Source organism: Schistocerca piceifrons, chromosome 2, assembly GCF_021461385.2.
Source record: "Schistocerca piceifrons isolate TAMUIC-IGC-003096 chromosome 2, iqSchPice1.1, whole genome shotgun sequence".
Lineage (NCBI taxonomy): Eukaryota > Metazoa > Arthropoda > Insecta > Orthoptera > Acrididae > Schistocerca > Schistocerca piceifrons.
The window spans coordinates 452,128,557-452,155,256 of record NC_060139.1 but is presented as its reverse complement, the minus strand read 5'-3'; the positions used below and the strand labels follow the sequence as shown (position 1 = coordinate 452,155,256).

Genomic DNA, 26,700 nt, shown 5'->3' with positions numbered 1-26,700 from the left:
TATAAAATCTATTAAATCTGAGCTCAAGAGGGTAATCAATAAGCCAAAAATTTATTATTTTAGGATACTCCTCAGAGACATTCACTGGACTGATGTTTACAGTGCTCATGGCATGTATGAAAAATATAACACTTTTGCTAATAAAGTGATTACCTTATTCGAACACTGTTTTCCCCAAAAACTTACCAAGGTTAGAACAAAGTCTACAAAGAAGCCATGGATTACTCAAGGAATAGGGGTATCTTGTAAAACAAAAAGAAAACTGAATCTGTCAATCCGAAACATTTCCAATGTTGATGTTATAGCACATTATAAGAAATACTGCAAAATATTAAAGACTATAATACGGACATCAAAGCAAATATATTACAAGGAAAAGATAGTCATATTAGATAACAAAATAAAGACAATGTGGGATATAGTGAAGGAGGAGACTGGTGAAACAATATATGAAGAGTGACAATTAGCATTAAGAGTAAATGATACATTGGTGACAGATGTGTATAGTGTTGCATAACTTTTTAACAAATGTTTCATAACTGTTACTGAAAAGTTATGGTTCTCAGGCTCTGTAGCTGCTGCTATGGAATACCTCAGGCCAGACATTTCAAGTAACCTCAATAATATGAATTTCACGCTCACTACCCCAGCAGAAATAATGTCCATCATAAAATCTTTAAAATCAAAAACTTCTAGCGGGTAAGATGAAATATCAACAAAGTTAATTAAAGAATATGATTCTGAGTTAAGTAACATATTAAGCTATCTGTGTAACCAGTCGTTTGTCAGTGGAATATTTCCTGAATGGTTAAAATATGCTGAAGTTAAGACACTGTTTAAGAAGGGAGATGAAGAAATAGCATCAAATTTCCGTCCAATTTCACTTTTGCCAGCATTCTCAAAAATTTTAGAAAAATTAATGTATAATCGGCTTTACAACCATTTTATCTCAAATAACATACTGTCAGAGTCACAGTTCAGATTTCTAAAGGGTTCTGATATTGAGAACGCTATCAACACTTACAGTGAATATGTACTTAATTCATTAGATAAAATATTGCAGGCAACTGGTATATTTTGTGATCTGTCAAAGGCATTTGACCGTGTCAATCACAATATCCTTTTAAGTAAATTAGAATATATAGTGTAGCAGGAAATGCTGCAAAATGGTTCAAATCTTATATCTCTGGCAGTAAACAAAGGGTGTTATTAGGTAAGAGACATGTATCAAGCTATCAGGCATCATCCAACTGGGAACTAATTACATGTGGGGTCCCACAAGGTTCCATTTTAGGGCCCCTACTTTAACTTGTGTATATCAATGACCTTTCATCACTAACATTACCAGTTGCCAAATTCGTTTTGTTTGCCAATAATACAAACATTGCAATAAATAGCAATTCAAGTGTAGTCTTAGAAAGATCAGCTAATAAAATATTTGTGGACATTAATCACTGGTTCCTAGCCAATTTCTTGTCACTAAACTTTGAAAAAACACAGTACATGCAGTTCAGCACTTCTAAGGGGTGTCCCACGAGTATATGCCTAACATATTATGACAAGCAGATAGAAGAGGTGGACAGTGTTAAATTCTTGGGATTACAGCTTGATAATAAATTCAACTGGGAAAAGCACACCACAGAACTGCTGAAGCGTCTTCACAAATCTCTATTTGCAATGTGAATTGTGTCAGATATAGGTGATATAAAAATGAAAAAGCTGGCATACCATGCTTACTTTCATTCCGTAATGTCATATGGGATTATTTTTTGGGCTAATTCATCAGGCCAAGCTAAAGTTTTCTGGGCACAAAAACGTGCAGTAAGAGTTACATGTGGTGTGAACTCAAGAACATCCTGCAGAAGCCCGTTTAGGGAACCAGGGAGACTAGCTACTGCTTCCCAATATATTTATTCTTTGATGAAATTTGTCCTTAAAAATATATCACTTTTTCAAAGCAACAGCTCAATTCATGGAATCAATACTAGAAATAAGAGTAATCTTCACAAGGATTTAAAGTCAATAAGTCCTGTACAAAAAGGTGTGCATTATTCACAAACACACATTTTCAATAACTTGCCAGCAGCCATAAAAAGCTTAACAACCAATGAAATTCAGTTTACGAGAAGCCTAAAGGATTTATTGGTGGCCAACTCCTACTCCATTGATGAATTTCTCAGTAGAACCAACTGATTTGTGTGTGTATATATGTAAGTACAATATAACTTCTGCACAATTTCACTGCAGTAATATGTTCATTGTAAATAAATGTGTATGTTTGTCTGTGTGTGTAAGTACAATCTAACTTCTGCACCATTTCAGAACAGTAGTGTGTTCATTGTAAATAAGTATTATAGTAGTTGTATCATACGTTTATTACCTTATAAATAAATTTAAAAAAACTTTTTTATTTTAAATTCAGTGCATTAGTATTTGTAAAATGATTCTTTCATATAGCGTTCATTAAAAAATGACGAGCATTCCACTTGGGACCTGTGGAATGGTACATTAGCTTGTTTTAGTTGTTTGAGTTGTAAATATTTGTCTTGTATTGTTGTTTTCATGACATGTTCTACATCCTGGAGGACCTCCTCACCACGTATCAATTGGAATGAAGGTAAATCTTATCTAATCTAATCTAAGTCAACAGAACTTACACATGAAGAAACAACATGATACTACAATGGTGATCAATCGTTACACATTATTTCAATGAAGCAAACGTTCCTTAGCAACTAGTCAATGAGTGTACAACTAAGATTTTCCTCATAAATCCTTGAACCAGTAGATGAGTATTTCCCTTCTTCCTTCACAAACAAAGGAAATGGTGCCAAGTGTATTAGGCCAGCAATGAGCCTCTTCTACCTAAGGAAGAAATGAGGTCCCATAAGTGATAAAAACCTATATATAAAATGATATCAATATAATGGAAGGAAACATTCCACGTGGGAAAAATTATATATAAAAACAAAGATGAGGTGACTTACCGAACAAAAGCGCTGGCAGGTCGATAGACACACAAACAAACACAAACACACACACAAAATTCAAGCTTTCGCAACAAACTGTTGCCTCATCAGGAAAGAGGTAAGGAGAGGGGAAGACGAAAGGAAGTGGGTTTTAAAGGAGAGGGTAAGGAGTCATTCCAATCCCGGGAGCGGAAAGACTTACCTTAGGGGGAGAAAAGGACAGGTATACACTCGCACACACGCACATATCCATCCACACATACAGACACAAGCAGACATATTTCAATATGTCTGCTTGTGTCTGTATGTGTGGATGGATATGTGCGTGTGTGCGAGTGTATACCTGTCCTTTTCTCCCCCTAAGGTAAGTCTTTCCGCTCCCGGGATTGGAATGACTCCTTACCCTCTCCTTTAAAACCCACTTCCTTTCGTCTTCCCCTCTCCTTACCTCTTTCCTGATGAGGCAACAGTTTGTTGCGAAAGCTTGAATTTTGTGTGTGTGTTTGTGTTTGTTTGTGTGTCTATCGACCTGCCAGCGCTTTTGTTCGGTAAGTCACCTCATCTTTGTTTTTATATATATATAAAATGAAGTATAAATGTATCATATGCTTGTATTGTGTCGTGATAATGTGATATATAATTCATTTGTATATGTTATGTGAGTGAAGGTAAGTTGAAGCTAACAGACGTTTTAAAACTTAAGAAATTTATTTTCGTAATATAAATGGAAGACGGAGTGTCAGTCATAGGTATAAGCTATCATGTTATGTATATTATTGTAACTCAATACTCATACGTATTTTCATTGGAAACCAAACTCTATATGAAGAAATGAACTTTAAAGACAAGCAATTTATACAATGTTTTGGATGGCTATATGTGTCTTTCAGCAAGTGGATGGTCGAGTGTGGTACCACAGAATCAATCAATCAATGCACAAGTAGCACCTCGCTGTCCCCCACAGTTACAAAGTTACAAGTGCTAGAAACTCACTTGGTACTATTGAAGAAGTAGTATCGTTCTTTACAGCGTCTAGCAAGCGGTTCGTAACACTGAAGAGTCACCTGAAACACTCGCTGCAGTCACATTGTCGACCGAGATGGGTTGAGTGGCATGATGCCGTTATTCAGTTCGCAGCTGATCTCGGAACAGTTTGCAAAGTTCTTAAAGAAATGTGGTGTTGAAGGGATAGAACAACTGCTGCCAAAGCCAATATTCTCCTTCGAGCTCTCTCTAATTGCGAGTTTATTATCACTCTGTTTACACTCAGTGACATGAGCATAACACATCGAGTCAGCAAAATCTTACAAGACCGTAGCTTCGACATCACGATGGCAAAAACCAAATTAGATTTGATGCTCAATGTGTACGACAGAGTGAGAGCTAAGGCTGATAGCCACTGTGCTCGTACTGTTAAAAAAGCGAAGGCAGGTATGGAAGAGTTACACGTGGAGATGAGTGTTCATTGTCTTACAGGCAGACAAAGACACAGGGAAAACTGCGACCATCATGATGATGCTATGACATATTGGAAAAGAACTGTTTTGCTGAAGAAAATATTTATAACTTAAAATTCAACATACTTTTGTCCTCACAACTACTGATACATGATGGTAATGATCTGGCATCTAAGTTGAATCAGTGCTTAACCAAACTACCGTTCTTTGAAGAAGAATCACTCTTTCTGATTAACAAGAGACTAATGGGAAAGATACTTCAACCAAGCAAACGATCATTAATGCCTGTAATGATTGTGATTCTGTTATGCAAGTTTTGTCTGTTTGTCGTGGATCTGACTATCCTCCTTTGCACACGCTATGCAAAATATTTGCTTGTCTACCTGCATCTATTGCTACAGTAGAAATAAATTTCCCAACATTGTGGCATAGAAAAACATGGCTCATATCGTCAATGAAGGAGGATCGACTTAATGGCTTAGCTCTGTTGAACACTCGCTCTGACATTGATTGTCCTATTGTCGATGTAATTATCCAATTGGCCAGAAAGAATGGGCAAATAGAATTCATCATTTAAGAAAGAGAACAGAAGCTGTAACTTTTTTTATTTCATAAAATGACATTGCATTGTATATGTGTATAATCAGTTCAAATAAAACTTCCTTCAACTTGCATTGTCTTGATTATTTTTTATCACAGTAAAAGTAAAAGTAGCTCAAGATATCTTCAGTGCACCCTCCTTGAGGTTTTTCTGTATCCGCCATTGCACTCATCTATTAATTCGTAATCAGTTGGCTACAATCAATCGCATAAGATGCTAAAGACATAAAGAAAACTCATGCCATGAATTTTAGTTTGAAGAGAAAAAATGACAATGTTAAATTAAATGTAGATGGAACCTCTATAGACTGTGTAACAAATGCAAGATTTCTTGGAATGAATATTGATTCCCAGTTGAAGTGCTGTGAACACACAAAGGTACTTACAAACAGAATGTCATCAGCATGTTATGCCCTTAGAATCCTATCATCAGTGTGTAACATGCAGTGTGTTTTAGTTACATATTATTCATATGCACATTCAATTCTTAGTTATGGCATTCTTTTTTGGGGACCAAAGCACAAAATATGAACACAGTTTTCAAACTCCAGAAAAGAGCCATAAGAATAATAACCAAAAATACTAGTCATTGTAAAGATCTGTTCAAAACACTGGGGATTTTAATTGCTCTATGTGAATACATTTACCAGTCAGTTATACACATCAAAAATAACATTGGTAATTACTGTACAAACAGCTCAGTCCATGACCATGCAACAAGAGATAGACTCAACTTACATTTACCAACAAAAAATAAACATAAAACTCAAAACAGCATTTTCTCCATAGGGATAAAACTGTACAATAAATTACCAAAAAAGATTAAAGAAATTGCAAAAATGCAGTTATTTAAAAACGCAGCTAAAAAGTACCTGTCATGCAATACATTTTATACATTGAAGGGGTTTGATAAAAAAAATTTGTACAAATAAATAATAATAATAATAATAATAATAATAATAATAATAATAATAATAATGATTATAAAACATCCAACATTCTACATACCACCTTCACTTCATGTTTTTTTCCTTCTTTTTTCATTTCTAGAAATACTTACCCCCAAGGTATGTATAGCACAATACTAACACCTCTTCCTCTTTCTGAACTCAACATCTCACTCATTATGGAGGGATGCTGATTTGGTTTTTCAGGATAAAAAATGGGAAGCTGCGTTACAGAAAATGACCCAGAGATCACCAGTGTGTGTGTGTGTGTAGTGACTGAAGTGCATATGAAACAATGTGTGTTTAGTGTGTGCAGTGACTAATAGTGAGATATGAGTGAACAGTGTGGCATCACATTATTTAATAAGGTATTTGTAAAAAAAGTGTTGTATACCAGGAGTAAATCTAATGATTATGTCTAACTAGAAGTCTGTAAATACATCTGTATATGAATCAGTTAATTTTAAATTGGTCTAAACTTATAAATACTTTGACATGTTCTATATCCTTGCAAAAAGAGATCTACAGATGAATAAAGCTACTACTACTACTACTACTACTATTCTGTAACTCTGACTATGCTACTGATAGTATGTCACCATAATCGGGATTATTCGCATTCGAACCTTGTTTCTACATTAAATTCAGATAACAGAAGTTTCTTTCAAACAATCTGTATTGGCTTGACGAATTCGAAACTTTGATAGCTGAGAACAGGTTTGTATAAAGGCTGTAGCCAGCAGATGACTGACGTCACTTATGTCAATAGAGCTGCTTACACGTCTAGTCACCAGATAGCCCTGTCACGCTTTTGGCCTTTCTGATGATGTCATGAAGCAATTTCTCAGAGGCAGTGAGAAGCACGTATGTATGTCTGTGATACAATGTATGTTTGTGGTCTGTGGTAAGGAGGTTAGAAGCCACCTTGGTCAGTGATGTGTGTGTTGCACAGATCGTAATACATGTCTGTGGCTCTTTGTGAGATGTCATTTTATACCTAGGATAGTTATTCCTGTAACATCGTTCCCATCCAGTTAAGTTTGCAACAACTGATGAGCGCACTGGGTATTTTTGCATTCGTCATTTCATATGTATTTATTCATCATATCCAAAAATAGTATTTTTAACATAAGCGATAAGCACTTCAGATCCCAAAACTACTAGCTTTAGGCTACTTTGATGTTGGTCGATGATGAAAATGAGTTTAAGAGCATAGTAGAAAATACGAAAACTGATGAATTCCGTTGTAACGAAAATGTTAGTACAAAATGTTTAACTAAGCTTGTGTGGTAGTTATGGGTATAACATTACATCCTGTCTTGAAATTAGTTAAGGGATCAGGTGTCTAATTTTTGACCAGTAAAAGACCTATCTAATTTCTGAACAAGAAAGGAGAAAAAATTTGTGCGTTTCAGCTCACAAACAAATTAACACAGATCGACAAACAGCTACAGCACATCAAACTTACACTCTTTTTGTTTAAGAAAGAAACATCAAACATAATGCCCAGAAAAGGTATCAGAGGCCAGAGATTGATGGTGGCTCATACAAGCGGTGTTAGTTGCTAGTTATGCCCAATAAAATACAAGATTTGATAAAGTTGCCAACAGAAGGATGCCACATTTCTAGACAAGATAATTTTTCGTCAAATGGTAGATGATGAACTGTAAGTAGACACCTAATACAGTAACAACTGTAAAATGTGGTTTATTTGTGAAATGGTTTGTCTTTTCAAACTTTCAAACAGTGAAAACCCAGACATTGTGGAGACTGAAAATGACTGACGGGTATTATAGGTGTTACTGGCTATCTTGCTGTTGTATTTACATTTTAGAATGATTAATTCATTACAGCAGCAGTATGTGTTCTGAACTATTGAACACAATTTGCACATCCACTTTTGTTGTTCTGGGTCATGTACATAGCCTATAATGTGATGATTATTAATAATTATTTGGGGGGGATGGGTGAAAAATAAGATGCCAATATTTATGATGAACTACCATAATCTGTTTTTTGTGCTGGGGTAGCGTGTAGGTATGTGATGAAAGGCTCCCAGGATACTGTAAAATTAAGATTTATTAAAAAACATAAAAAGAAAAACTGAGCGACCAGAGAGTTGGCAAAGACATTAGTTATGAATGTTCTTCAAGGCGCAGACAAATTAAAGAAAAAACATTCAATTTTTGTACATTTTTTGTTTTTTATTCTTACACTCTCTCTTATGTAGAAGGACTATGAAGTTCTGCGATTTTAGATTGAAGTATTGTAAGCGATATGTATCAGATGTGTGTGTGAATAATATTATATTGAACAATAGTATCAGGTTTTTTTCTTATTTGTTGAAGTGAAGAGAAAAACATACAAGGAGGATTTCCTTGATTACGACAAGCGCTGGTGTTCTTGGAGTCCAGTGCCTGCAGCTACAGTTAAAATGTGAGCAAAGTAAGATGGCCAAAAGATACAAATAAGCACAGAACATTTTAATAATGCAATTGTATTACATTCTATAAAAATGTGTCTTCATATGCATAGTCAATTTTATTTATTTATTCCGTTTTATTACAACTGTCGACCTGTGTACGAGGACATCAGGGCGCCTGTAGTGAGTAGTGTTTGTTTACTACTGTTATAGTAAGAAATTTCTATGACATTGTTATGAATCATAAAAACTAATTGCCTGTATTTTCTTTTAGTGTAATCGCGACAGGGAACAAGTATTACATAAAGGCAAAAATCGAGGAGAAAATATTGAAAGGAATAAGAATTGGACCTAGGTCACATAAAATTTTCCATAGTAAGCTATTTATTTCGGCTCAGCAAAGGTAGGATGGCTATGCAAGTTGCTTGCGTGCTTACACTTGGTAGCACCTCTTTTGATGTAGATAGAAATCTTTTCCTCATTATTCCCGTCCTTAATCTTTATTTGCTAAAAATCTACAAAATTTTTCAGTGTGATACATATTGTCAGTGAAACATAAAGAAATGTGACACAATAGTTTGTGCATCATAATAAACATAAAACAGGCTTTGACATCACGTGAATTGCATTTGTCAAGTGTAATGGTTAGCATATGAAGTTTTAACATTTTTGTGAGAATTTTATTTTTTGCATATTCATACACCATGGCAGAAAAATATATGCCCATTGTTGATAAAAACAGAGAAAACGCAATCAGACAAGATGGCGTAGAATTTAAAGATCAAAGCCTACTGCAGGAAGTTTAAGTAGATCACAGATGAGTGTCGCAGGTGTGACAAATGATAGCGACGCTCCACAGCAGAACAGCCTTGACGACACAATGAAGTGCTTTCTGAAGTTAACAGTAACATCACGGAGTTAAAAAAGAAGGCAGATTCTTTTAACAACCATAATGATCTAGTAGAACAACAGATAAATAAAATCACAGATGCCAACACAAACATTGAAGCCACACAAAACAAGTTGTGTTTGACAGCAGAAAAGGTAACCACTGTCGTTAACAAACTGAATAAAGAATATGATGGTGTACCTCTAGCTGCAGAAGAGCTTAATTTAAGGGTAGCAATATCAAAAGTTGACTCAGCATGTGCTAAGAAGGAGAGAGAGAGAAGATCAATGAAAATTTGAGTGATATCATTAGTCAAGCTGTGGCAGGTATGTTAGACAAAGGTAATACCATTGCAGAGAAGTTATTAGCAGACCGTAAGTTGTACATAGATTTAGTAGAAAAGGCTATGCAGAAAAAGAAAATGAAATAGTGAACAAGGTAAGCAATAATCTACAAGCTGCGGAAAATAGAATCTGCAATTTTTAGAAGAAATTATTACCGAATCTCGAAAAATACAGGCTATACTTAACAAACCACAACCTGTCAGTATTTATTCAAAAATTGTCACGATTCCCACAGCAGATACCAGTGACAATGTAGAGTACAAAATGTAAACATACCTATAATTCCAATACTTGAACAATTACCAGCCGGAATTACAGGTAACAACAATAACCACCTAAATATTACCGAAAATGCACTCTGTCTATCAACTATTTTTGCAGACGAAGGTTTGCTGAGACATCGACAGTTTCCTACATTCATTACTGAAGATAAAAGAATGAATCCTGTAGTATTTATCAGTGCTTTTCGTCATGTATTTCCACGAAACTGGACTGAAGCACAATAAACAAGATTTGTCGTAGGATATACGGAAGGTGATGTGCTTTTATGGGCAGCTGAAGTGGCCTGACGATGCAACACTTATATCCAGGCGGCCGAGGTTGCCGTGCCTTTCTAGGCACTTCAGTCCACAACCGCGTGACTGCTATGGTCTCAGGTTCGAATCCTGCTGGGCATGGATGATGTCCTTAGGTTGGTTCGGTTTAAGTAGTTCTAAGTTCTGGGGGACGGATGACCTCAGATGTTGAGTCCCATAGTGCTCAGAGCCATTTGAACCAACTTATATCCAATTAGAACGAGCTTTCCTCGACAAATACTGGTCTGAGGTAGTGCAAGAAGGACTCACACGTGAGGTTTTCAACCCTGCACCATTCAGAGGCAAATACGGTAGTCTACGTCGATACTTTGAAAAACACCTGAACAAGACATGCTGCTGGACGAACCAAATATCACAGGTAGACGTGTTAACAGTTTACCATCGCACATTAGAGAAAAATTAGTCACAACACCAGAGCACGACACTGAATATTTTCTGTCAGTGCTTGATTCTATCGACTTAATCTATGAGGAAAGACCTGCACCTAATATGGCAACATTAAATCAGGCACACCAACAACATAGTTATGTAAATCAGATAGTAAAAAGTGGTCTAAACACACAACAAGGATGATACATACGACAGTAAAATTACATACTCAGAGGTAATGAGTATGGTAACGGGAACAGAAAAAAAAAAAAGATTTAAAAAAAAATCACAATACAACATAGGTAATTTAACAGCACGAGCGAATTACAGTTCACTATCACAAGGCCCTATGCTGTACGAGAATAGAAACAGTCAGCTGCAGCAGTGGCCGACACGCGCCAGTTATGCCATGCCTTACACAGTACCGAAGCCGACCTTTGGGCAGCAAAATAACTACACAGCAGCTGACGACACAAGTTGGTGAAGCACCCACTCAGTGCAACTAACTGAAATTTCTCCAGGTGACTAATTAAGTCACACTATGCCATTGGAAAACACCAACTGGGCGTAGTTAAGCCATATATGTTTTATATGGTTTGACAAAAAAGGTGGCACAAGGACGATTTGTATCAGCATGATATAGTCGACAAAGTCAAGGAAGAACAAATCCAAGCAATCATTAAGGTGAAAATATTTAACATCGACACACAGCTAATTTAAGGTACAGGTTCAACTACTAACCTAATCTAAAATTCATTTTTTTGTGAATTGAAGAAGATAGGCAAATTCCCAACATTTCCTGTACAGAATTGCAAGGGGAAAACTGCTACAGGAAGTAAGACTAAATTGTTAAGCATCAGGCACTTATTACATTACAAATTGAACATTTTTCAGAGAAGTGCAACTTTCTTATAATTGACAAAGTTATAGTTAATTGTCTTATTGGTATGGCCCCTTTTAGAACATACAAAATACAGATTGACATAGGTAAGGGTATGTTGTTGTTGTTGTGGTCTTCAGTCCTGAGACTGGTTTGATGCAGCTCTCCATGCTACTCTATCCTGTGCAGGCTTCTTCATCTCCCAGTACCTACTGCAGCCTACACCCTTCTGAATCTGCTTAGTGTATTCATCTCTTGGTCTCCCTCAATGATTTTTACCCTCCACGCTGCCCTCCAATACTAAATTGGTGATCCCTCGATGTCTCAGAACATGGCCATACAAACCGATCCCTTCTTCTAGTCAAGTTGTGCCACAAGCTCCTCTTCTCCCCAATTCTATTCAATACCTCCTCATTAGTTATGTGAACTACCCATCTAATCCTCAGTATTCTTCTGTAGCACCACATTTCGAAAGCTTCTATTCTCTTCTTGTCTAAGCTATTTATCGTCCATGTTTCACTCCCATACATGGCTACACTCTATACAAATACTTTCAGAAACGACTTCCTGACATTTAAATCTATACTCGATGTTAATAAATTTTTCTTCTTCAGAAACGCTTTCCTTGCCATTGCCAGTCTACATTTTATATCCCCTTTACTTCGACCATCATCCGTTATTTTGCTCCCCAAATAGCAAAACTCCTCTACTACTTTAAGTGTCTCATTTCCTAATCTGATTCCCTCAGCATCACCGGACTTAATTCGACTACATTCCATTATCCTCGTTTTGCTTTTGTTGATGTTCATCTTATACCCTCCTTTCAAGACACTCTCCACTCCGTTCAACTGCTCTTCCAAGTCCATTGCTGTCTCTGACAGAATTACAATGTCATCGGCGAACCTCAAAGTTTTTATTTCTTCTCCGTGGATTTTAACACCTACTCCGAACTCTTCTTTTGTTTCCTTTATTGCTTGCTCAATATACAGATTGAATAACATCGGGGACGGGCTACAACCCTGTCTCACTCCCTTCCCAACCACTGCTTCCTTTTCATACCCCTCGACTCTTATAACTGCCATCTGCTTTCTGTACAAATTGTAAATAGCCTTTCGCTCTCTGTATTTTACCCCTGCCACCTTCAGAATTTGAAAGAGCGTATTCCAGTCAACATCGTCGTTAGCTTTCTCTAAGTCTACAAATGCTAGAAACGTAGGTTTGCCTTTCCTTAATCTTTCTTCTAAGATAAGTCATAGGGTCAGTATTGCCTCATGTGTTCCAACATTTCTACGGAATCCAAACTGATCTTCCCCGAGGTCAGCTTCTACCAGTTTTTCCATTCGTCTGTAAAGAATTCGCATTAGTATTTTGCAGCTGTGACTTATTAAACTGATGGTTCGGTAATTTTCACATCTGTCAACACCTGCTTTCTTTGGGATTGGAATTATTATATTGTTCTTGAAGTCTGAGGGAATTTCGCCTGTCTCGTACATCTTGCTCACCAGATGGTAGAGTTTTGTCAGGACTGGCTCTCCCAAGGCTGTCAGTAGTTGTAATGGAATGTTGTCTACTCCCGGAGCCTTGTTTCGACTTAGGTCTTTCAGTGCTCTGTCAAACTCTTTACGCAGTATTGAATCTCCCATTTCTTCTTCATCTACATCCTCTTCCATTTCTATATTATTGTCCTCAAGTACATCGCCCTTGTATAGACCCTTTATATACTCCTTCCACCTTTCTGCTTTACCTTCTTTGCTTAGAACTGGGTTTCCATCAAAGCTCTTGATATTCATGCAAGTGGTTCTCCTTTCTCCAAAGGTCTCTTTAATTTTCCTGTAGGCAGTATCTATCTTACCCCTAGTGAGATAAGCCTCTACATCCTTACATTTGTCCTCTAGCCATCCCTGCTTAACCATTTTCCACTTCCTGTCGATATCATTTTTGAGACGTTTGTATTCCATTTTGCCTGCTTCATTTATTGCATTTTTCTATTTTCTCCTTTCATCAACTAAATTCAATATTTCTTCTATTACCCAAGAGTTTCTACTAGCCCTCATCGTTTTACCTACTTGATCCTCTGCTGCCACTTTTTTTGTAAAGAATAAGATCTTTTCTATTGATTTAGTGAAAACATCTGATGAAAGTATCAAAATCAAAACAGAGTCAAAAGTAATAGTACAATAATTCTTTCCAGCTGTATTTTTCACAAACAAACTTGACACTGAACAAGAAGCAAACACTGAGGTTAGTTACGAAATGCTAGAGCTGAAACAAAGTTAATCACAGGTACTAAATGAGATACAATGACAAGAACTTTCTGATGTGTTATTTAAGATTGCCAATGTTTTCAGTAAGGAGCCAGGAGTAATCAAAGACTATGAATATAAATTTTGAAGTCTATCCATATGAAACATTTTGTGTAACGTCATATCCTACTCCATGTGCAAAACGAGAGGTAGTAAAAGAAGAGATCAATCATATGATTAAGTGGGGAATTATACAACCTTCATTTTTACCCTATTGCAGTGCTATATTACCAGTAAGCAAACCAAATGTTCCGTAATATCAGTTCTCGATGCTAGAGGTATCAATAAGATTTTAATACCAGTATGCTTAAGATCAGACTACTTGGACATACAGATTTTAAAATTATACAATACAAAGTAATTCAGTATACTCGATCTCAAGATGTCTTACTAGCAAAAAAAGCTCCATGAGAAAGTCGAAAATGTACAGCATTTATTTGTGGTGGCAGAAGTTACGATTTCCATGTTTTACCTTTTGGACTGAACATTAGCACAGGAGTCTTTATATCTCCATTGGACGAGGTTTTAGGAACAGAATAGCTTAGCAACGTCACTGTTTATGTAGACGACATGCTAATAGCCACACCCACTTTGTTAGAACACATCAGGCTCATTGAACAGATGCTTCAATGATTTGCGATTACGGAGTAATGGCCAATTTAAAAAAGTCTAGTTTTGGTAAGGAGCAAGTGGAACTTCTAGGACATGTTGTGTTAGAACAAGGTATATTAGCTGATCTGAAGAAACGTGATTCTATAAGCAGCTGTTCAGCTCCATAGAATAAAAAACAACTTAAGGCTTTTTAGAACTAGTTTCATTTTTTCGTAGGTTCATACCACAATAACTGATGAACAGTGATGCATTGCTCAACTTGTTACAAAAAAAATAGGCTTTGGTTATGGGCTGATAAGTGTCAAGAGGACTTTAATAACATTAAGCAGGCGTTTGTCAATGCAAACACACTTAGCCACCCTGACATGTCCAAGGATTTTTGTCTATGCACAGGTGCCTCATCTCAAGGGCTGGGGGCATGCTTGTTCCAGATGCGAGACGAAGAAGGTAAGGAAGTACACAAGGTCATCAGTTCTGCTAGTCACACATTATCAGAAGCAGAAAGATCTTACTCTGTGTCAGAATTGGAAAGTTTACCTGTAGTATGGGCATTTAAAAAGTCAAAATATTTTTTGTCCTGCAATAATACCATCAGTCACTGAAATTTCTTTTAACATGTAAACTATTACACCATCGATTAACGAGGTGGTGTCTATATTCACAAGAATTCAATTTCGAGATCATTTGTATTAAAGGAAGTCAGAATGTTATTGCAGATGCCTTGTCCAGATTACCACAAGGTTTAGAGGAATTAGGAGAATTAACAGAGGAGGATGCAGAAATCAGAACGTTATATATGCAAGGTACAGCGCAACAGTCTGATTAACATAGGTTTGTAAGCAAATGAAAATTATACCACAGCAAGATGTCAGATGGAGTAAAGTTATGCAAAACCTTAAACAAGAAGAAGATGGATAGGTAAGTAAATGGCATTAAGAGTACAAGGGTGTTATGTTTCATTGGAAACATGAAAACTCTGATCAGTGGCGAGTGTGTATTCCTGAAGATTATATTGACGAATTTTTAAGACACACACATGAAGTATGGGGACATTATGGAGTAGGCAAATGAACTGAAAAAATTTCAACACTTTCTTATCTTCCTAATCTAAGAAGGTGAGTCCTACAGGTATTAAGAAAGTGTGTAATATGTCAAAAATCAAAACAGTCCAATGTGTCAAAATATACTGAGCCACACCCAATACTCACAAAACACACTCTAGATATAGTATCTGGACATAGATGGTCCATATCTAAGAAGTAAAGGAGGAGTAAGATACATAGTAACACTACATGATATTTTCTCGAAACATATCAAAATGTATGCCATTCAAAATGCAACAGCCACAAATATCAGAAAAAGAATTGGGGGAGACTATTTGAGAAGAGTAGGTGAACCAAAGGTACTACTAACTGACAACTCTTCATATTTCGTGGGAAAAAAGTGGAAACAATTTATGACCTCACAGGGCATAAAGCACTCAAAGCAAGCCCAGTAGAACAAGTCTTTATAGAATTTAACCAAGTTATTAGGACATACACTCCTCACAAACACACCTGATGGGTAGAATACGTAACTCCTTTCATGCAAGTTGTCAATAAACTTCCACATTCTTCAACATGTTTTGCACCTCACGAATTGATGTTCTGGAAAAACAAATCAATGAGTGGTAGTCGCCCATATGAAAGGTAACCACTACAGAAAAGACATTACAACAATATCAAACAAGGTATAGTTACACTAGAAAACAGTGCCATATATAGAAGGAAAATTTATAACAAGAAAGTGAAACATGGTACACAATTTCTTGAAGGGCAATGTGTCCTCTTACAGACGCACCACAGATCGACAAAATTTGGCAAACTGGATAAGAAATGGCAATTACTCTACTCAGGATCATATGTAATTTCCAAAATACCATATCCTGGGACGTACAGGTATGTTTTTCAGAAAACAGGAAGAGACAAGGGTCTCCACGCTCACAAAGATATAAAAGCCTTTGTAGAATGACGAAGCGTGGTAAAATTTTTTTAAATCACAAGATAATTGTACATAATGTAATTTTTCTTCTGGAGTGTGTTTTGAGATAAATTAATGTGTATATGCATAAATAAATCTTTAATTTGGTATACATAGGCACAAAAATTAACAACAATGAGGAGTAATACACCGATTCATGCGAAGACAAAATATACACGAAATCAGCTTATGGTTCAGCTGTCGTATGCTCAACAACACGCACTGATGTCAGTAGCAAGAGAGGAGGCCTTGATCTGTGCGCATGCATGACAGAATGCAGAAGGCGCAACCAAATAGGAATGCGCAATATGCAAGTACTTAGTAAACGGAAACAATACGCAAATACATCTACTATCTAAGAACTAAGGAACCTATTGATATATGTACACAGAGATTTAATTAAATACTAAGCTATATATATCACAGGCAGAAGGAAGCATTATGAAAAACCATAAGAGACGTGTAAGCTAAAGGCTAACAAAAAATTGCCATGAGAGGCGTCAAATAATTTTCTTTGCAGAGTAAATGATCATAATGTGTAACAGAATAAACGAATGTCTATGAATTTAAACAAAGTATGGGAATATTGCAGATGTACGTAATGACAAAAGTAGCAGTGGCCACCAAGCTACGTAATACAACTAGTTTTAAGTTAGTTTTAAGTATTTTCTTTCAGTGACCAGTGCATCGCCATGGCATAGAAGAAGAAAATTAGGTTGAGAGTAGCAGGTACCAAATGAAGATGCGTGCCACACCTCGAGTAAACAATTTAGTTGTAAGGATATTTATACAAAGGTCATAAGGCAAATGAAAAATGAAATGTGCATAGTTGCATTGTGTATCCATGACAATTATCAGGTCCTATTCGCTGCAGAGTACACATACACATAAGAGTACACATAAGTATGAGATTTTACAAAAACCAATTAATTTTTATGATGTCCCATGAAAGCTTTAATAATGACATTCCCAGGTATTTGAGAAAAATAAGTCCATGATGGTTAAAAAGTCATGATTCACACTAAGCTACAGGTGAATTGAAGTATACAGCACTAATACATGAAGAAACAACATGATACTACATGGGTGATTAGTCAGTACACTTTCTTTCAATGAAACAAAAGTTCCTTAGCAACTGGTCCATGATTGTACGACTAACATTTTCCTTATAAATCCTTGAACCAGCAGATGAGTATTTCCCTTCTTCCCTCCCGAACAAAGGAGGCGGCGCCAAGTGTAGTAAGGCCAGCAATGCATAATGTTTTAGTCCTATTTCCACTATTTTTCTCCTCTTCTGCCTAAGGAAGAAATGAGCTCCCATAAGTGATAAAAGCCTATATATAAAATAAAGTATAAATATATCATATGCTTGTATTGTGTCATAATAATATGATATGTAACTAATTTGTAGGTGTGATCTGAATGAAGAGAAGCTGAAACTAACAAACAAACTGTAGCAACAGAACCCAGTTAATGAAAATTTTATGACGTTTTAAAACTTAAGAAATTTATGTTCGTAATATAAGCAATGGATGGAATGTCAGCCATAGGCATAAGCTATCATGTTATGTATACAGTAGTAACTCAAAACTTGTTTGAATTTTCATTGGAAACCGAACTTTATATGAAGAAATAAACCTTCAAGACAAGCAATTTATACAATGTTGTGGATGGCTATATGTGTATTATAATATGTGGACAGTCAAATGTGGTGACATGAACATGTGTGTACAATGAAGTATCGTGGCTCACAATGCTTGATACATTGACATACATTGAGCCGGTACCTTATCAATGGATGCCGTTGGTCAGGGTTCTCCCCACTGAAAATGCGAGTATGGCGGGTAATCATGACGCTCAGACCGTCAAAATGGAGATCTTCAGCGACAGCGCCGGATTCTCAACAATAAGCACACACCCACTGCACCTAGAATTAATACAAGACAGTTCTTCAATACGTGACACTCAGGTGAAAGTGTGACGCTCAATGCTGAAATGAACCCTAAGAAAATGAATGCACGCATGTGCGACAGTAACATCTAGCATGTTGTCCGTTAGCATCTAGCTAGTCGCCAAAATCGGCCAGTGCGCCAGTACAAAACCCGGCAGCGAGAATGAAGCAAATGGAACATTATTGTTAGCATGCTAAACTCAAATATGTAATAGACTATCATATTATATATATATATATATATATATAATCTTTTAATTTCTTGTAGAATAGTAACATACATGGAATAAACAGGCGTATCCATTACATTAAATAAAAAAGAAGCTGACAATAAAGGGCATTGAGCCCCATCAGCAAATGTCAATATAAACAAACAAAAAGAAAACACTGTATGTCTCCATACCATGTCAACGTACAGTGTGGGGGCAACTGTGTAGGTACATGGTGAAAGACCCCCAGGATATCGTGAAGTTAATATTTATTGAAAAACAAAAAAATGAAACTCCGATCGACCCGAAGAGTTGACAAGGACGTTAATTATGAATGCCACGGTAAGGTACAGACAAATAAAAGAAAAAAACACTCAAATTTCGCACAGTTTTTTTGTTTTTCACTCTTACACTCACTCGTATGTAAAAGGATGATGAATATGTGTGATTTTAGATATGAAGTACTGCGAGCTCTATGTGCCATGTGTGCATGAATAATATTATATTGAACAACAGCATCAAGTATTTTTTTTATTTATTGAAGTGAAGATAAGAACATACAAGGAGGATTTTCTAGATTACGACAAGCACCGGTGTTCTCAGAGTCCGCTGTCTGCAGCTACAATTAAAATGTAAGGGAAGTCCGATGCCAAAAGACACAAAGTAACTCAGAACATTTTAATAATGCAATTGTATTGTTGTTGTGGTCTTCAGTCCTGAGACTGGTTTGATGCAGCTCTCCATGCTACTCTATCCTGTGCAAGCTTCTTCATCTCCCAGTACCTACTGCAACCTACATCCTTCTGAATCTGCTTAGTGTATTCATCTCTTGGTCTCCCTCTACGATTTTTACCCTCCATGCTGCCCTCCAATGCTAAATATGTGATCCCTTGATGCCTCAAAACATGTCCTACCAACCGATCCCTTCTTCTAGTCAAGTTGTGCCACAAATTTCTCTTCTCCCCAATCCTATTCAATACCTCCCCATTAGTTACGTGATCTACCCACCTTATCTTCAACATTCTTCTGTAGCACCACATTTCGAAAGCTTCTATTCTCTTCTTGTCCAAACTAGTTATCGTCCATGTTTCACTTCCATACATGGCTACACTCCATACAAATACTTTCAGAAAAGACTTCCTGACACTTAAATCTATACTCGATGTTAACAAATTTCTCTTCTTCAGAAATGATTTCCTTGCCATTGCCAGTCTACATTTTATATCCTCTCTACTTCGATCATCATCAGTTATTTTACTCCCTAAATAGCAAAACTCCTTTACTACTTTAAGTGTCTCATTTCCTAATCTGATTCCCTCAGCATCACCCGATTTAATTTGACTACATTCCATTATCCTCGTTTTGCTTTTGTTGATGTTCATCTTATATCCTCCTTTCAAGACACTGTCCATTCCGTTCAACTGCTCTTCCAAGTCCTTTGCTGTCTCTGACAGAATTACAATGTCATTGGCGAACCTCAAAGCTTTTACTTCTTCTCCATGGATTTTAATACCTACTCCGAATTTTTCTTTTGTTTCCTTTACTGCTTGCTCAATATACAGATTGAATAACATCGGGGAGAGGCTACAACCCTGTCTCACTCATTTCCCAACCACTGCTTCCCTTTCATGCCCCTCGACTCTTATAACTGCCATCTGATTTCTGTACAAATTGTAAATAGCCTTTCGCTCCCTGTATTTTATACCTGCCACCTTCAGAATTTGAAAGAGAGTATTCCAGTTAACATTGTCAAAAGCTTTCTCTAAGTCTACAAATGCTAGAAACGTAGGTTTGCCTTTTCTTAATCTTTCTTCTAAGATAAGTCTTAAGGTTAGTATTGCCTCACGTGTTCCAACATTTCTACGGAATCCAAACTGATCTTCCCCGAGGTCTGCTTCTACCAGTTTTTCCATTCGTCTGTAAAGAGTTCGCGTTAGTATTTTGCAGCTGTGACTTATTAAACTGATAGTTCGGTAATTTTCACATCTGTCAACACCTGCTTTCTTTGGGATTGGAATTATTATTTTCTTCTTGAAGTCTGAGGGTATTTCGCCTGTCTCATACATCTTGCTCACTAGATGGTAGAGTTTTGTCATGACTGGCTCTCCCAAGGCCATCAGTAGTTCTAATGGAATGTTGTCTACTCCCGGGGCCTTGTTTCGACTCAGGTCTTTCAGTGCTCTGTCAAACTCTTCACGCAGTATCTTATATCCCATTTCGTCTTCATCTACATCCTCTTCCATTTCCATAATATTGTCCTCAAGTGCATCGCCCTTGTATAAACCCTCTATATACTCCTTCCACCTTTCTGCCTTCCCTTCTTTGCTTTGAACTGGGTTGCCATCTGAGCTCTTGATATTCATACAAGTGTTTCTCTTCTCTACAAAGGTCTCTTTAATTTTCCTGTAGGCAGTATCTATCTTACCCCTAGTGAGACAAGCCTCTACATTCTTACATTTGTCGTCTAGCCATCCCTGCTTAGCCATTTTGCACTTCCTGTCGATCTCATTTTTGAGACTTTTGTATTCCTTTTTGCCTGCTTCATTTACTGCATTTTTATATTTTCTCCTATCATCAATTAAATTCAATATTTCTTCTGTTACCCAAGGATTTCTATTAGCCCTCGCCTTTTTACCTACTTGATCGTCTGCTGCCTTCACTACTTCATCTCTCAGAGCTACCCATTCTTCTTCTACTGTATTTCTTTCCCCCATTCCTGTCAATTGTTCCCTTATCCTCTCCCTGAAACTCTCTACAACCTCTGGTTCTCTCAGTTCATCCAGGTCCCATCTCCTTAGATTCCCACCTTTTTGCAGTTCCTTCAGTTTCAATCTGCAGTTCATATCCAATAGATTGTGGTCTGAATCCACATCTGCCCCTGGAAATGTCTTACAATTTAAAACCTGGTTCCTAAATCTCTGTCTTACCATTATTTAATCTATCTGATACCTTTTAGTGTCTCCAGGATTCTTCCATGTATATAACCTTCTTTTATGATTCTTGAACCAATTGTTAGCTATGATTAAGTTATGCTCTGTGCAAAATTCTACAAGGCGGCTTCCTCTCTCATTCCTTCCCCCCAATCCATATTCACCTACTATGTTTCCTTCTCTCCCTTTTCCTACTGACGAATTCCAGTCACCCATGACTATTAAATTTTCGTCTCCCTTCTCTACCTGAATAATTTCTTTTATATCGTCATACATTTCATCTATTTCTTCATCATCTGCAGAGCTAGTTGGCATATAAACTTGTACTACTGTAGTAGGCATGGGCTTTGTGTCTATCTTGGCCACAATAATGCGTTCACTATGCTGTTTGTAGTAGCTAACCCGCACTCCTATTTTTTATTCATTATTAAACCTACTCCTGCATTACCCCTATTTGATTTTGTATTTATAACCCTGTAATCACCTGACCAAAAGTCTTGTTCCTCCTGCCACCGAACTTCACTTATTCCCACTATATCTAACTTTAACCTATCCATTTCCCTTTTCAAATTTTCTAACCTACCTGCCCGATTAAGGGATCTGACATTCCACGCTCCGATCCGTAGAACGCCAGTTTTCTTTCTCCTGATAACAACGTCCTCTTGAGTAGTCCCCGCCCGGAGATCCGAATGAGGGACTATTTTACCTGCGGAATATTTTAGTCAAGAGGACGCCACATCATTTAATCATACAGTAAAGCTGCATGTCCTCGGGAAAAATTATGGCTGTAGTTTCCTCTTGCTTTCAGCTGTTCGCAGTACCAGCACAGCAAGGCCGTTTTGGTTAATGTTACAAGGCCAGATCAGTCAATCATCCAGACTGTTGCCCCTGCAACTACTGAAAAGGCTGCTGCCCCTCTTCAGGAACCACATTTTTGTCTGGTCTCTCAACAGATACCCCTCTGTTGTGGTTGCACCTGTGGTACGGCCATCTGAATCGCTGAGGCACGCAAGCCTCCCCACCAACGGCAAGGTCCATACACATAGTCAATATTATTTATTAATATTTATTAATTAATTTATTTTTTTATTACAGTTCAATGTACCTATATCACATATCCAAACTGCTGGCTGTTGTTATCATATTTCACCTTAAATGTTTGAGGAACAGTAACTGCTTCATACATCATTTTGGCTTGTGCAATCATCTCTAGCAGTTGTATGTGATCTGTGGGGATGGAGTACTAATTAGAAACATGACACTCTCGCTATGTTCTTCCTTATTATAAAATCTCAGCTTAAAACTTCCTATTCTCAAATGTGAAAGAATTAGCAGAATTGCAGACAGTGGTGCTTCAAAACTAGCATGACAAGAACCAATGAAGGGAGGAAGAACTGTATCAGTTAAAAAAAAAGAGTGTAGAGCTTAAAATTAGGATTAGAAAATAGAACTGAAAACAAGTGAATTCAGAATAAAAAATATATGAATCCATATAAATTTGTTTATTTTATATTCATTTAATTACAATACAGAACTGAAATAATTAACAAAACTGCCTTTTGTGCAAGCTGTTCATTGTCATAACATCCTTTTAATACTCCTACTGGCTGTTATCTTGTCAATACCAATGAAGCCTCCAATAGACAGAAGGAAACCACGACAGACAAAGTATCTGAGGGTTTGCTGGAGGAGCAGAATCATTTCTGAAAGAAAGAAGCGAGTTACACGAGACAATTTCTGTTTCACTTCAAGACAAATTCGAAATCATAACTTGCCAGCCATTCCTTCAAACGTTATTATTATGTAGATTCAATAAATAAAGACTACTTCAGCTGGCTGACAAGTACATATTCTCGTATAACATACAGATAATTATTATTTTATAATAAATATGGATGTGCATATATGGGTAATACTTTTAACTGAGAAACACAAAAGTTATATTCTATAGGGGCACTGAGTTTCCTGCTAATAATACTGGTGTTAAATCTAGCTTGAGTAAACACGTATAGTTAACGTTTTGTGTGAATAATGCTAGGCGAGAGACAATTTTGTTGTTCTGATACGTTAATGGCCCTGTGGTACTAATACTTAAACTTAGAGATGGAAAGTTGTTATTCCAGTGGGATAGTGAACAGTACTTTCTGCTATAGACGTAATTCGGATAGGTGAAGTCGGAATATTAGTATATTATCAAACTTTTTGTCACATTAAAGATCGCAATGTTGCTGGCTAACACTGAAAAAAGTGTTAATACAAATAGCAGTCGACTGGCGGTACACAAGATCGAACTCACAACGACAACGGATCATACTGTACCAACGTCGCTATGCCGCTGATGTATGGCTTCCTGCTGCGCAAAATTGCTTGAGTGAACCAATCGACTTCTACGGTATGAATTTGGTTGTTTTAATTTTACAGTCAATGTTATGACTGCGGATCGCTATTAGTTTTCAGAAGATTCCAGTCGTAGCTCGTACTGTAGTTGCATTCTTAAAAGACAAATTGAACACAGATGAACCCTCGGATAATTAATACTGGAGCAATCATAAACATTGACGAAGCAGCAGACTCAAATGACGAATAATAATAAACAGCACTTTTACTAATGCTCGGTTTACACTAGCAAGTTATTGCAGCAATTTACTTGCGCGGAGGAACTTGCCGCGCGATTTGCGAGTGTAAACATATCGCCAAGTCGACTTGCGACTGTAGCAATTTATTGCGGAAGTGACTTGCTGCACGTTTTTCGCTTCCAGTGTGAACACCACGCAAGAAGTATCTGCAAGTAACTTGCAGCTTTTAGGATTTATTTCTATTTCCTGCAAGTAGGATGCGCAAGTTATAGTAAGTATGTCGTCTGCATAACATTCATATTTAACATTTTACTTAATGTGGTGACTTAATTTTATGCAACCATCTTACGTATTATATGCAAACAAATTTCAGAAATGGAGGAGAAACGGGAATGGATGAAGCAGAATACAGAACATTTTATTGAAGCTGTGGAGAGCTACCCCGAAATATGGAACGTGCATAACCGAGACTTTAAGGAGAGAGTGAAGGAGATGAGCGCTTTAAATGAAATCTCGTCGATATTCGACACATCTATAAAAGAAGTACATAGAAAGTAGCATAACTTGGAGACACAACCCCTTTGCCACCTGCATCCACTCGATTGTTGTTTTAGGAGTCTAGAAAAAGACGATGTGTAATTATTACATGTTCTATTTACTTAGCTTTTCACTTTCCATTTTATGAGCATTAGAAAAAAAAACATTTTTATAATCATATCATTCTGTAAAATGCAGTTTATTTCAATAAAAATTTCATTTCATTGTTGTGTTTTCACATACCTTCAAATAATTTTCCCTTTTCAAGACACTGAAAAAGGATCTACATACATCGGGTACGATCAGAGAAATCGTGCAGACGGGAATATGGAACAAGTACATTAGGAACTTGTATGAGTCTCCTACAAAGAAAAGGTTTCAAAATTCAAACTTTTTTTGGTTGTATGTTTCACATAAATAAACGAAATGCCTATTTTATTCGTAGCTCACCGGTAGCTATAAATCATAGAGTGACTAGCAAACATTCCTTTGCTAAAATAGCAGTACCGAAGTTTGTATCTCGTTTTGATATGACGGGCGCTATTAACATCAACAAATACTCAGGATCATTTGAAGACATTCTGCAAAAGTATCCATGCTCTCGATACTAAGTTCTTGCAAAAGGTTATTACAGGCACCATTTTGCGATCTCATTATCTACTCTCTAACCAAAATACTTCTCCTTTTTTCACGTTTTGCATTACAATTACAAGAGCTGCAGCATCTCACCCACCTACTTGTCATTTTACACTTCGGCTGACAGTCGTAGTGGTACTGAAAGCATATGTAAACACTATCAGCAAGTTGTTGACGCAAGTTTCTTGCCAAAGAACTTGCGGAAGAATCTTGCTTAATTCTTGCGCTGCTGTGTAAACACAGCTGCAAGCGGCTAGCAATAACTTGCAGCAATAACTTCTGCAAGCGACTTGCTAGTGTAAACCCAGCTTAAGGTTCGTATGTGCAGTTGCCAGCGGTCTCATGCGCATGTGCAGAGCTGAATTCACGTGTGAGCAGTGCCTTCCTCCCACTTCTGGCTACTTGAAGCGTGGCTGTTTGCTGTATGAGCAGTAGCAGCAAGTAGCCAGATCCACCCAAGCTGCCAGATTCGCGCATGCGCAGAGCAAGCTGAGTTATATAGTAGGGGAGTCCTTCTCCACGTGATCCGTGTATATGTTTCGTGATGTTGCTGGTCTCTTCGTTTACAGCTCCCACGTCAAATGAAAACAAAACAGATTTCTGTGGCCGGGAGCCATCAAGTGAATTAATATACATTCTCATAACCATGAAAGACCAAAATAAGTTAGTAGTTTCAATTTTCTGATTTTATATTATCTCCACGTTATTAGCAATCAACCATTAATATCTTAATGCACCTATTTTTGTGAGTTTTGTAGAGAAATTTGCTTCTATTAATTTTTTCTGCTGAGACAGTTAGTTTATTTGAAACGAAGTGTTCTATTCCGCACTATTGTCTACTTTCAGTTTCGTTCAATTTCAAGTGTAAATTTTAATTTTCTGGGACGAATAACTTTATACCATAATAAAGAACCAAACATGAGAATACAGTACCGTACCTCCAAGAAAATTGGTATCACGAAAACCACATAGAAAAGCTGAATATCAGGTACTTCCGATTGCATTTGGACATAGAAATGTGTAACTAGAGCGGAATGAAGTAGTCTCTGATAACCTGTTCCTTTTATGGCACTGTAAGATCTCTTAATGCTATATACGTACGAACGTACGTAAACATTTACTTAAAGCTGACTAGGTAGGCAAATTTGGTCAGTAGTTTTGAACTAACTATTTTGTTTCAAATATAATGACAGATGTAGCAGAATTTTACAAATCTGCCTTCTGTGAAAGTGTTTTTTGACCACAAGGTACTTGTCTAGTACTTCCTCTAGGCCTGAAGTTATTTTTTAATTTGTGTTTACGTCTTAAATTTATAGAATGCCATTCTATGCTAAAATGTAGACAGGCAGCATACCGTGTTTTACCGTTTTAACTCCCCACACGGCTTCATATTTATTCCTTGAGTAGAATATAAACCGCCAGTTGTACAGTTTCTTTGCCTCACAGACAACCTT

The 26,700-nt window shown here is 36.9% G+C and overlaps 1 protein-coding gene and 1 long non-coding RNA gene across 7 annotated transcripts in view; both read right to left on the bottom strand.

Moving 5' to 3' along the window:
- Positions 1 to 22,724, bottom strand: part of LOC124775105 — a 95,892-nt gene extending 73,168 nt beyond the window's left edge. The window contains exons 1-3 of one of the 5 annotated variants that reach the window (XM_047249931.1): positions 22,603 to 22,724; positions 18,195 to 18,334; positions 17,567 to 17,705 (exon numbers count right to left, since the gene is read on the bottom strand). In XM_047249931.1, coding sequence (XP_047105887.1) covers positions 17,567 to 17,705; positions 18,195 to 18,259 — 204 coding nt within the window. In that variant the 5' untranslated portion in view covers positions 18,260 to 18,334; positions 22,603 to 22,724. Of the gene's footprint in view, positions 1 to 17,566; positions 17,706 to 18,194; positions 18,335 to 18,444; positions 18,500 to 18,639; positions 18,883 to 22,602 lie in introns of those variants that run through there. The other 4 variants (XM_047249929.1, XM_047249933.1, XM_047249930.1 and 1 more) reach the window with 4 other exon arrangements.
- A 262-nt stretch (positions 22,725 to 22,986) lies between these two features.
- LOC124775107 lies at positions 22,987 to 24,178 on the bottom strand. Of its 2 annotated transcripts, none has more exons than XR_007015597.1 (2): positions 23,794 to 24,178; positions 22,987 to 23,200 (listed from the first exon to the last, which is right to left on the bottom strand). It is a non-coding gene; the product is annotated as an uncharacterized LOC124775107 (long non-coding RNA). The 2 variants fall into 2 exon arrangements; XR_007015598.1 differs by having other exon boundaries at positions 23,817 to 24,178.
- Between the last annotated feature and the right edge of the window lie 2,522 nt (positions 24,179 to 26,700).